This window comes from Hemiscyllium ocellatum, chromosome 3 (genome assembly GCF_020745735.1).
Source record: "Hemiscyllium ocellatum isolate sHemOce1 chromosome 3, sHemOce1.pat.X.cur, whole genome shotgun sequence".
NCBI lineage: Eukaryota > Metazoa > Chordata > Chondrichthyes > Orectolobiformes > Hemiscylliidae > Hemiscyllium > Hemiscyllium ocellatum.
In genome coordinates, this window is record NC_083403.1 from 92,780,309 (window position 1) to 92,793,885 (window position 13,577).

General features: G+C 40.0%; 1 protein-coding gene across 1 annotated transcript in view; it reads left to right on the plus strand.

Annotated features, from left to right (window-relative positions):
- col9a1b (collagen, type IX, alpha 1b) overlaps window positions 1-13,577 on the plus strand; it is a 137,560-nt gene that overhangs the window by 99,756 nt on the left and 24,227 nt on the right. The window contains exons 25-27 of the mRNA XM_060821282.1: window positions 6,164-6,199; window positions 6,306-6,350; window positions 7,829-7,861. Coding sequence (XP_060677265.1) covers window positions 6,164-6,199; window positions 6,306-6,350; window positions 7,829-7,861 — 114 coding nt within the window. The remainder of the gene's footprint in view (window positions 1-6,163; window positions 6,200-6,305; window positions 6,351-7,828; window positions 7,862-13,577) is intronic.

Sequence of the window (13,577 nt, forward strand, 5' to 3'; positions counted from 1 at the left end):
GTTTCGGTCCATGCTCTAACTTTTCTGTTGTGCCATAATTCCAATTGCTTGCAGCAAGCGTTCTGTGAGATGTCTTATCAGTTCCATTCAATCAGTCTGCTTGTTCTGTGTCTGCCATATCAAATGAGTACTTGGTCAATTAACAGGGCCTCTGTTGTTTCCTTTTCATGAAGGGCAAAACGGCTGACCACCCAAACTGTGCCGAGTGCATCTATACAGTATAAGTGTTGAAAGCGCTGGTGACTCTCACTCCCCATCAATGTAAAGTTTTTCCATCAACTTTTTCAGAGGTTTATGACTCACCTCTGGAGAAGTTGGGACTTGAACCAGGTTTCCTTGCCCAGAGGTAGGCATTCTCCCACTGCACTACAAAGATATTATGTATTATCCACTGTATGCACTCTGAATCTTCATTATATGGGGCAGTAGACCAGCTAGCTGCACATTATTAGTTTACTACGACTTATGTGTCCCTTGAGGAATATATGTTTCTCCCACTTCCTGGTGATTACTACCAAAGGATCTTGCCCATGATGAGGGCTCAGTGAAAGAGAGGACCCAGGATTAAGGTCATTCACAAAAGTACCAAGTGCTAAATTGATATTAACTTCAAAATTGGAAAAATACTGGTAAGGCCAAAATTTGCAGGGCTGTGTGGAAAGAGAGGTACAGTGGGACTCACTTGGTAGATGATTCAAAGAACCAGCAATTTAGTGATGGGATGAATGGTACCTTTTGTTTGGTATCATTCTATGATAGCTAAGCTCATAGAATGGTTACAGTGCAGGAGGAAGCCATTCAGTCCAATGTGTCTGTATTAGTTCTTTGAGCAAATCACTTTGTTATATTCTCCCTGCAAATTCTTCCTTTTCAATTAACAGTCTAATCTTTTTGAATGCAGCATTTCATAAGTCCATAAGATATAAGAACAGAATTAAGCCATTTGACCCATCAAATCTGCCTTGCCATTCGATCATGGCTAATATGTTCCTCATCCCCATTTTTCCTGTCTTCTTCCCATAACCCTTAAACTTCTCTCTAACTTCTCCTTAAATTTAGCATTGTCCCAGTGTCTACCGCACTTTGTGGTAGCGAATTCCACAGATCCACAACCCTTTGGGTGAAGTAGTTTCACCTCAGCTCTGTTTTAAATTTGCTACCCCTTATCCTAAGATGATGGCCTCTCCTCCTGAATGCCCCACAAGAGGAAGCATCTGTTCCACATCTATTTTATCCATACCTTTTATAATCTTGAATACCTTAATTTGATCTCCCCTTGTTCTTTTAATTCCAGAGTATAGGCCTGAACTATTCAATCTTTCATCATACGACAAACCTCTCATCTCTGGGATCAATCTAGTGAAACTCCTCTGAACTGTCTCCAATTACATCTTTCCTCAAATAAGGTGACCAAAACTGTGCACAATATTCCAGGTGTTGTCTCACCAATGCAATCATAGTTACAGTTGAACCTGCCTCCACTACACTCTAAGGCTGTGAACCACTCACTATGTGAGATAGTGTTTCTCATACAATTTTTGCTTCTTTTACCAATTATTTGAAATCTGTGTCTTTCGTTCTTGATCCCTTCATGAGTGGGTACGGTTTCTTCCTCTGTATTTTGTCCAAACCCCTCAAGGTTTTGAACACCTTGATCAAATCTATTCTTCATATTCTTTTCTCCAAGGAAACCAGGCTGACATTCTTCACACCTGGAACAAATCTTTTCTACACTTTCTGTAGTGCCTTCACAACCTTCTTACAGTTTGGCACCCAGAAGTGGATCAACTCCAGTTGATTTGAACCAGTATGTTAAATCAGTACAACATGACCTCCTTTCTCTTGCACTACATGGCTTGATTAATACAGCCTCGGATACTGTTGTTATATTGCTAGTTTTATGCATGTACTGACACAGAAAGCTATCAGTCCATCTTCCACAACTGTTTATTTGCATCTCATAGTTCAATAAAATCTCCAGTCTGCTCACTTCCTTTACATCAAGTCCTTTTACTAGGCGAAGCCAGTAATTTAACAAAGATCTCAATTAATCAAATTTCAGGCAGTACCCACCAGGGACAGACAATCAGCCATATTTTCAATAAAAAAAAGTTGCTGGAAAAGCTCAGTAGGTCTGACAGCATCTGTGAAGAGAAGTCAGCGTTAATGTTTTGGGTCCGGTGACCCTTCTTCAGAAACGGCCAGACCTCGTGAGCTTTTCCAGAAACTTCTATTTTTGTTTCTGATTTACAGCATCTGCAATTCTTTTGGTTTTTAATTTAACAAAAAATGACTTGTTTTAACTATTACTATAAGAAGCCATCCCTTTTAGTTTTACACGTTCTCAACTTGTTCAGAGATGTTATTACATAGCAATGAAGTAAGTAGGACTTGAACCTGGATCTCCTGACTCAGAACTAAGGACACAAACATTGCTCCTCCAGGATCTACTCTTTTAATTTGATAAACTCACTACTAAATCGCAATTGTCGCAATTAAAACAAACAACAAATAACAACACTGCCCACTGGCTATAGTGCAATAGTAACAACATTGTTACTATTGTTGGAAAATAAGGGAGGAAACTAAATCAAAATGACGGTGAAGGGGGAGACAGTACATTCTAGCCTGTGCAGTGCACACCTCTCACAGATCAGTCCTTATTTTAATAGACTCCCCTATCAAATCAACAAATTAAAACAAATCCGTATGTAACAAGCACCGAAGCCTTTGGTATTTTATAGGAGAAAGTGAGGACTGCAGATGCTGGAGATCAGAGCTGAAAATGTGTTGCTGGAAAAGTGTAGCAGGTCAGGCAGCATCCAAGCATATTTTATAAACAACATCAAAGAGGTGGCTCAGAGGTAGGAATACTACCACTGCACTACAAGGGTCATACAAATCAGCCCCTTTTTTTGTCAAGAATCTCTCAGATTTGCTTCTCAAATTCTGTATTTCCTTGTGCAGAGATTTTAAAGTATACTCAGGATTAGGTGGGCATTGAACCCAAGGCCTGTGGCTATGAGGTAGAGATACTAACACTGCACCAAAAACCATCCCTTTTTTTATATAGATAAAATAGCCCTTAAATGTCTGCTAAGAGCAGGGAGCATCAGCTTCTGTTTACCATGTCTGGAGTATGCTGTGTTTCATTCTTAAAGGAAATATCATCTATAACATTGTCAGCGTTGTGCTTTATTAACTGACCTCTCCATGTTTTCCCTACCAAATTTAATCACTTTAAATTCAACCTCATCTACCACATATCTGCCACTCCAGCTACTTGTTAATGTCTTTCTGACATTCTGAACTGATTTCCTCACTGTTTACAATGCTCAAAAAATGCCTATTGACTACTACTCAACCAATTTTATGTCCATGTTGCTCCTGTCCCTTTTCTTATGTGAACTATATCTACAAGTGTGACGTATAGTACTGAATCGTATGCCTTTTGATATGCCTCATCAACTGCATCATCCTCATCAACTCACCCCAGGTTAGTTCAACATAGTTTTTCCTTCGGAAATCTATGCTGGATTTGTTTAATCTCTATTTGTTCATGTGATTGTTAATTTTGCTTCAAATTACTGTTTCTTCAATAGTCAGGTTTTCTGAGCTTACCTTGCTGCACTTTTTATGAACAGGGGGATTACTTTTGCATTCTCTGGGCTTCCGGTATTACCTACAAATCAGGAAGTTTGAAAAATTATGACTAATGTTTCTACAATTCCCACTCTCATTTCCCTCAGTATCCTTGGATACTTCTCATCTTCCTTAAGAACAGATACCTTCTCCTTACCAATATTACACCTTTTGTAGTGTCTTACTTACCTCTCCTTTCTCATGGCCTGGGTAGCATTTTCTTTCTTCTTCCTCCATAGCCCTTGCTCTGTGAGAAAGATTGACATGAGATTCATTTCTTGGCTGAGAGATTTCTTGTCCTACTTATCTCTGATACTGCTACAGTGATACTTCACAGTTTTCTACTTCATTAAACCCATTGAACTGGAATTACAAATTGTGGTAAGAAACTGAAAATTGGAAGAATTCAGTGCCTTGACCCTTTGCGTGAATGGTGATGATTCTAAATGGAAATAGCCCTATTGGGCTCAAGGCAGTCTCAATGCCCATTTAAAAGAGTTGTGGTCCTCCAAAGGCAAGTGGCAGCCATTTTAGGGCCTGCTGCAGCCTTGCAGTGGAGAGTTGGCTGCTCCTAGAAATGCTATGGTGGTGTAAAGACAGCAAAAAGTGGCCATGGTTGCCACGTTACAGTACAGTTGACTCCTCAAAATCAGTTAAACTAAAATATAAATGGAAATTGCATTTCTTTTGCCCTTCATGGCCCCAACATCTGTGTATAAACATATCTCAGACTGTTTGACTTGATTTGATAAAACAATTAAAAGTCCCATTTAATTCTAGCCAGACCCTTTAACTTCCTGAAGAGCTTTAGGAGGCTGTATGTGCTGGTGAGTGACTTTCCCATTTCTTTTCCCCAGCAGAACCTCCAAAAATTGTAAGCTATTTCAGAGGCGGTGGGCCCCAGGGCTATGATCTGGGAACACAGTTTCAAATCCTGCCCACAACCATATCTGCTTCCATTCTCCTCCACTGCCAATTGGAAATTGGTCCATTGACTCAAGATCATATCGGGACAGCATGTCACAAAGTGGGAGCACTAAGAGCACCAGGACAATACACTGGATTAGTGGCTGTGGACTTCATGGAGCAAGCCTCTATGGCAGTAGAGATGTGCATTTTATTGGAATCCTATTGCTATGGCTGGGTTACCATCTCCAAAAGGGCAAACAGATCCTTTGGCAGAGTCTTCAGCTCTATCACTGAGTCTGCTGCGACCAAAGAGTTCACTTTCATTACTGTCTGCACTTTAAGTTTCCTTTTGACCCCAAACTGCTATCCTTTTGAGTTAAAAATCACACAACACCAGATTATAGTCCAACAGGTTTAATTGGAGGCACACTAGCTTTCAGAGCGACGCTCCTTCATCAGGTGATAGTGGAGGGCTCAATCATAACACAGAATTTATAGCAAAAATTTGCAGTGTGATGTAACTGAAATTATACATTGAAAAATTGATTGTCTGTTAAGCCTTTCATCTGTTAGGATACAGTGATAGTTTCATTTCTTTCATGTGTAAATCACAAAACCTTATGTTTTGAAAGTTGCATTCTCGGGTTGGCTGTTAACAATGATGATAGCTAGACAATATGTTGAAGGTGTTGGCCCCCTGTGTTCTCTGTTTATGCCATGATGTTTAGATTGATTCTAATCTAAAAAGTGAGATAATGGAGTTTACATAAATTCATGCAGTTTTTGAGCTCAGAGTTCTACATGAATGCATGCAGTTTTTGAGCAAAGTACAAATTCACCCCACAAAATATGTGTGCACGTGGGTCTTTGTCTGTATGTGTGTATAGTGCAATGGTGGTCACCTGTAATGGGACATGAACCCAAGCAGCCGGTTGAGGCCCTCCCTATGGGTACCGAACTTAGCTATCAGCCTTTGCTTGACCACTTTTCTCTGTTGCCTGTCCCGAAGTCCACCTTGGAGGATGGTCACCCAAAGGTCCGAGGCTGAATGCCTTGGACCACTGAAGTGTTCCCCAACTGGGAGGGAACCCTCCTGTCTGTTGATTGTTGTGCAGTGCCCATTCATCAGTTGTCATAGCCTTTGCCCGGTTTCCCCAATGTGCCATGCCTCCGGGCATCCTTTCCAACATTGGCTGAGTCACATGAGTACCTGCCATGTACAAGGTGGGAGATGTCTCCACATGTAATGGTGGTATCCAAACCCTTTTGAGAGTTGCTCATTTGCCTCCAGCTGACATGCAACATTCCACAAGGCAGTAACAGCTCCTGATGTACCATTTCTTCATATCCACAGTTAATTCACATTGAGAGAAATAAGTTATCACTTCACAAAGTTTGTATTGCATATAACTCCAGCTCATTTCTGTCATTCTTGAAAAATTTGGGACAAGATGTTGTCATGTATTTGTTTGTCTTTATTTCCTTTTCAGGAGTTGTGGTGTATTCTACCTGTCTTTTTATAGGTCAGACTAGCTGTCTACTTCTCTCAGTAAATGCTTTCAAATCTGAAAAATCCATTTCATTTACTGTTACATTCTTTGTTTGTTTTCAGGGTGCTGTAGGTTTGTCTGGTGGTAAAGGTGAACAAGTAAGTTCTTGGTTTGAAGTGTATTAAAATGAGGATGCAGTCCCTTCAATATTTGTGTTAAAGTATTACACACTGATTTTTAATGTGTTAAAACAAATCTCTCCAGGGTCCTGCTGGTGCAGAAGGTATCGATGGTCCCAAGGGTGAAATGGTAAGAGATGGCAATAATTAGAATTAAAAATACTTTTTTGTCTCAATAGATGAGATTGTAAGGACTTTTCTTTGTGGCTGTAAGTGATAGCCAGACAATTTACCTGCTTATTGTAAAGCCGATCAAGTGTGTGCGTGTGTGTCTGTCTGTCTGCTTGCATTCTAAGAATTACAATGTGTGTGAATGCAATTAGGACAAAGATTAGCCCAGTGTATAATTTAGCCATGTGATGCTGTTGTGGCACGCCTTGGTTGAACAGCATCACTAGTGGAAATAAAATGGTAGTGCAGCCAGTTGTGGAGTTCTTCCTCAAAATGACACTTTACCTGTTTAGTCAATTTACTGTAAGAAATGCCACGAAATTAAAAACAAAACAATAAATAAATAATTGTATCAATTGACAAGCATATTAAATGTAATATCCCTGATCCTTTTCAATGCACAGAGTTCTGTTGTGTCTGCATAGAAACAGGCCATTCAGCCCGCGTTCTGTTCCAGTTTGTGTAATCCTGATAAGCTATCTTTCTTCCCATTCTCCCATCAGTATGCCTTCCCATTTCTATCATTTGGGAATTCAGGCGAAATCTCTTTATCTAGAGAATGTCTATAATGTGGAAATAGCTGCTACAGGAAGTGGTTGAGGCAGCAATATTTTTAAGTAGAGTTACATGAGGGAGAAGGGAATAGAAGAATTATACAGGGGTCATAGTTCCCAACTGCCTGCCCCTCTTTTGTGGCTATGTTCATAGCTGGGTGCCCTCAGAGAGAGGGCTTATGGTGTCTTCCAACATTCTGCCTGCTTTCAGAGAAAGGTGGGCACCATGGAGGAGTGGAATGCTTTTTCTTCCCTTCTAACCCTATTTTGATTTATCCTTCTCCCTCTCTCCCTACTTCTCCCTCACCTTTAATGGTTTGAATTGCCTTTAATGGGCTTTGAAGAAAGGTCACTGGACCTGAAACATTAACTCTGCTTTCTCTCCACAGATGTTATACTGGTGGTGGTTAATAGATGAAAAAAAAACATGATTTTGTGATGGAGAAAAAAAGACAAGTGTTCAGTTGTGTGTAAGAGCATTTATAGATGTAAAGAAAAGTTATGCCAAATGGGTGGAGATGCGGAGGGGTGGCAGATATTATTTGAGTTGTGTGCCTGTTTGTATGTGATGTAGTCCCAATGTGAGTGAATCACAATACACTTATAGTCAGAGTATACATTTAACTTTACACCACTTTACAAATTGACATGTTTTCAAAATGCATATTCATTACCAGTGAATCATATTTATTAAAAAATTGATGCTATTGTGTTTTATTACTTTCCATGGTTGTTAGAGCAACTAATTGTTTCAATTATTGCTGTTATACCTGTGTTTGAAAATGTTGTCACACCTGTATAAAGGCATTACAGTTTGACAGAGGATAGATAATTCATTTTTCTTTCTTTATTTGTTACAACTCTCCATCTTGCTTTAATTTAGGGTGATCAAGGAAATGCTGGTCCCAAGGGTTCTGTAAGTATTGTAAACATTTCTGCTTCGTGCCTTTCTTCATTAATACTTTGAGAGCTGGGGCTTTTTAGATGACAGAATCTGAGAGTTGAGACAATTTTATTGATAATTTAATTCAGTTCAAGCATGTAGGCTAAACAAGGTTACCCAAGGAGGGGTGATGAAGGTTGTGATAATAAGTTGTACTGTGATCACATGGGGCAATTTGACTTGGTCTGTTTCTGACTGTTACTTTTACATTTTCTCCTAACATTGGTTAGCAGGACCTTGTGAGTTTTTTGTCATTGTGTTTACTTGTGTATGCTTTTGTGGTTTGTATTTGCTTTCTGTCATTTTGGGGGAGGAACATGAGCTTGGCATTTTGCTTTTGTTGTCTGTTAATTCTCTTTCTTTATGTTTATACATACTAAATGTATGCAAATTATAGGTGCTTGTTTAGTTCAGTTGGTTGGAGAACTGGTTTGTGATGTAGATTAGATTCCCTACAGCGTGGAAACAGGTCCTTTAGCCCAACAAGTCCACACCGACCCTCCAAAGAGTAACCCTCCCCCGCCTCTGACTAATGCACCTAACACTATGGGCAATTTAGCATGGCCAATTCACCTGATCTGCACTTCTTTGGATTGTGGGAGGAAACTGGAGCACCCAGAAGAAACCCATACAGACACAGGGAGAATGTGCAAACTCCACACAGACAGTTGCCCAAGGCTGGAATTGAACTTGGGATGCTGATGCTGTGAGGCAGCAGTGCTAACCACTGAGCCACTGTGCCACAGATACCAAAAACATCCTTATATCCTCTTCACAGTTGCTTTCGTACCAAAAAAAAACAAAGAACTGTGGATGCTGGAAATCAGTACAATTCCTGCACTGACTGAGGCTAACATATGGACTCTCCCTGCTAACTTCTCCTTTTGCTTGAGGTGTGGTGACCTTCAAGTTAAATCACCACCAGTCATCTCTGTCTAATGAGAAAGCAGTCCTATGATCCTCTAGGGTTAGGGTGACTTTAGTGATTGTGGCTGTGTAACCATATAGGTGCTGTTATATGTATTATAAATTTATACACTAAGTACCTGCTAAGTGGAAGAAACAAAAACCATTTAACAGCTGGTTTTTACACACTTGGCATTCATCAAATGTTTTTCTATAGATTCAAATTTTATGTCAGGTCACTGCTATGCGCTGAAGTCACAAGGCACTGCAAATGCAGTTGAATGCTTTGTGCTTTTTACATGAACAGTTTGAGATCGTGGAGTATTTTTGCAAATATTGGGTGGAAATAATCCTTGTGAGCAGGCTGGGTGTAGGAGATATGAAATTGGGTGGGCTGGCGAAGGCACATTGGGGGAATTGGTGATGGGAATTGTCACATCGTTACTAGTGTTCTACCAGTGATTGAGAAGTTGATGGTTAGCCTGTCCGCTCCTGCCCATCAGTTAAAAGAGAGCCAATGGACTGTTAGTCTAGAGACCCAAAGTGATATGCTGGGGACTTAGGTTTGAATCCTGCCCTGACAGATGGGGGATTGTGAATTCAATAATAATCTGAAATTAAGAGTCGAATGATGATTGTGAATCCATTGTCGATTGTTGGAAAAACCCATCTGGTTCATTAATGTCCTTTAGGGAAGGAAACTGCCATTTTTACCTGGTCTGGTCTAGATGTGACTCTAGACCTACAGCAATGTGGTTGACTCTTAACTGTCACCAGTGTGATTAGGGATGGGCAATAAATACTGGCCTAGCCAAAGATGCCCTTATCCCATGAATGAATTTAAAAGATTAGTCTTTGAAATTAATTCCAAAGACTCATGATCCCCAGTGAAAAAAACTTCCACCTCATTCCTGTTTTAAATGGGTGACTTTGTATTTTAAACAGTGATCTCTAGTTCTAGACCTTTTCATAAGAGGAAACATCCTCCCCACAAGACCATTCAGAATCTTATCTGATTTAATCAATCATCTCTTGCCCTTCTAACCTTAAGCAAATGCAGGCCTAACCTGTCCAACCTTTCCTCTGAACCAATCTGCTGATCTGCTTTCAAAGTATGTCCATCCTTCCTTAAATAAGTACACAATGTTCCAAATGAGCCTCATCAGTGTCTTCTATTACTGAATTATAGTCATGTTCTTTTGTATGCAGGTTTCCTCACAATAAACAATAAATTTCCTAATTATTAGTTGGACTTGCATAGTAGCTTTCTGCAATTCATGCATGACATTATCCAGATCCTTCTGCATCTGAGAGCTCTGTAATCTCTTATCATTTAGATAATATGCTGTTTTATTGTTCCTGCCAAAATGGATAATTTCATATTTTCATATTATACTCCATTTGCCAGATTTTTATGCACTCATTTAATCTATATATGTTGTCTTCACAATTTGCTTTCCTACCTAAAAATAATCAAAGAACTGTGGATGCTGGAAATCAGAAAAAAAAACAGAAAATGCTGGAAAAACTCAGCAGATCTGGCAGCATCTGCAGAGAGAAAGTAGATTTAACGTTTCAGTTCCAGTGAGCCCTCTTCACAAGGGGTCTGGAAAAGCGTCACTGGATCTGAAACATTAACTCTACTTTCTCTTCACGGATGCTGCCAGATCTGCTGAGCTTTTCAAACAATTTCTGTTTTTTGTTTTTGCCTTCCTGTCAAACTTTAGGTTGTCAGCAAATTTAACAACTATATCTCCTGTTCCTTCATCCAGATCATTTACAAATGACCATAATTACAAATTATAAGCATTTAAAGTCTAGTATGAATCCCTGTTGTATACCATATATCTTGCCAACCTGATAAAATCTTATAATACCTATTCTTTGCTTCTTATTAATATTCCAGCTTCTATCTTGTCAATATGCTAATAGACCATTCGGTCCTTTGATCCTGCTTCGCCAATCAATAGAATCAAGGTTGACCATTCAATTGAATAGCCTATTCCAGCTTTTCCCTGACATCTTTTGATCCCTTTAGCTCCAAGTGCTATATAAAACTCCTTCCTGAAATCATGTGCTATTTGGTCTCAACTACTTTCTGTGGTCACAAATTCTACAGACTCACCACTCTCTGAATGAAGAGGCTTATCCACATGGCAGTCCTAAATGGTTTACCTTATATCCTTAGACTGTGAACCCTGGTTCTGGACTCCCTTGCCATCAGGAATATCCTTCCTGTGTCTACCTCATCTCATACTGTCAGCATTTTATAAATTTCTATGAGTTTCCCCCTCATTCTCCTGAACTCCAGCGAATATAATCCTAACCTATTCAAACTCTACTGATACATCAGTGCCATCCCAGAAATCAGTGTGGTAAACTGTCTAGATAGCAAGAACATTCTTCCTCAGATAAGGACATTCGAACTGCAAACAGTACTCCAGGTCTGGTCTGTACAATTGCAGCAAGACATCCTGGCTCCTGTCAAATCCTCTCACTGTGAAGTTAAACATACCATTTGCTTTCTTCACCATGTGCTGTTCCTGCAAGCTTACTTTCAATAACTGGTGTACAAGGACACTCAAGATCTTGTAGCACATTCCCTCTCTCAATTCATTGCTGTTCGGATATAATCTGCCTTCCTGTTTTTGCTCCCAAAGTCGATAACTTCACAATCATTTACATTATACTTTATCTAGCATGCATTTTCCCACTCACTCCAGGAGATCTCTACATTGGCCTCACATTTCACCCTTCCACTCAACATTGTGTGATCATGAGCTTCTACTTTCTAAAATAACCTTTTATCAAACACTTTATCAAATTCCTCCTGGAAATCTAAGCATAGTATATTGACCAGTTCCCTTTTATCCACTGTACATTATCAAAAATCTCTAGCAGAATGGGCAGCACGGTGGCACAGTGGTTAGCACTGCTATCTCACAGCTCCTGAGACCCGGGTTCAATTCCCGACTCAGGCGACTGACTGTGTGGAGTTTGCACGTTCTCCCCGTGTCTGCGTGGGTTTCCTCCGGGTGCTCCGGTTTCCTCCCACAGTCCAAAGATGTGTGGGTCAGGTGAATTGGCCATGCTAAATTGCCCATAGTGTTAGGTAAGGGGTAAATGTAAGGGTATGGGTGGGTTGCGCTTCGGCGGGTCGGTGTGGACTTGTTGGGCCGAAGGGCCTGTTTCCACACTGTAAATAATCTAATCTAATCTAATCTTAAAAAGAATGGCTTTCACAAAACCGTGTTGACTCTGTCCAATTACCATGAACTTTCTAAGTTCCCCTCTGTTAATAGTTTCTAACATTTTATTTATTTGTAACCTTTATTACCCATCACTAGTTGTCTATGAGAATGTGATGATAAGCTGTCTTTTTGAACTGCTGCAGCCCATAGGCACACCTACAGTGCTGTTAGGGAGGGAGTTCCAGGATTTTGACCTAGCAATACTGGAGGAAAGGTGATATATTTCCAAGTCTGGATGGTGAGTGACTTGGAGAGAAACTTGAGGTTGATGGTCTTCCCATGTATCTGCTGCCCTTGTCCTTCTAGATGGTAGTGATCATGGGTTTGGAAGGTACTGGAAGGTCTAAGGAACTTTAATGAATTTCTGCAGTGCATCTTCTAGGTGGTAGACACTTTGCTACTGAGCCTCAGAGATGGAGTTAAAAACAAACAAAGAACAAAAAGCAGTACAGATCATGAACAGGTCCTTTGGCCCACCAAGACTGCATCCACACATGATGCTTTTCTAAGCTAAATGATTCATGCCTTTACATGGTTGTAACCCTCTATTTCTTGCCTATTCGTGTATCTGTCGAGATGCCTTTTAAATTTTGCTTTTGTATCTGCTTCTCTCAATTTCTCTGGCAGCACATTACAGTCTCCATGTAAAAAACATGTCTCAATCTTATTTAAATGACCCCCCCTTTTACCTTAAACCTATGTGACTTAGTAATTAAAATTTCTGCCCTGTGAAAAAGACTCTGACTATCCATTTTATCCAAGCCTGTCATAAACTTTAAACATTTATGAGGTAGTCTTACATCCTCCAACATTCAAGAGAACACAAATCAAATTTGTCTAATCACTCCTTGTAGCTAATCCCATCCAAACCAGGGAATGTCTGTGGAAAACTTTTCTCCACTCTGGCCAATGCCTCCAGATCATTCTGGTAGTGTGGCAACTAGAACTCTCCTCAAGATTCCAAATGTGGCATAACTAAAGTTCTATGATGCAGCATGACTTGCTAAATTGTATTCTTCATGCCCTGACCGATGAAAGCAATCACTTATCACATCACTTATCGTCACCTCACATTTTCAGTATTAAATTTCATCTGTCTTCTGTCCAACCAAGTCTCCAGCGTATTCATATTCTGCTGTAGCCTCTGGCAATCCTCCTCTCAATCCACAGCTCCCCCAATCTTTGTATCATTGTAAATTTACAAATCAGACCATCTATATTCTCCTCAAAATCATTTATATATGTTACAAACAACAGTAGTCCCAGCACTGATTCTTATGGAATATCACTGGTGATAGATCTCCTTTTTGAGAAACACCCTTACACAAATCTCTGTCTTCTGTGACCAAACCAGTTGAAGAATTATCTAGACTCAAAGTGTTAGTTTTCTTTCTTTCCATGGATGCTGTCTGACCCACTGTGATCTTCAGCACTTTTTGTTTTCTGTTTCCACCTTAACAGCTCAATGCTGATCCCATGCGACTTCACATTTTGTATCAGCCTGCTGTGGGTCCTTCTCAAAGGCCTTGCTA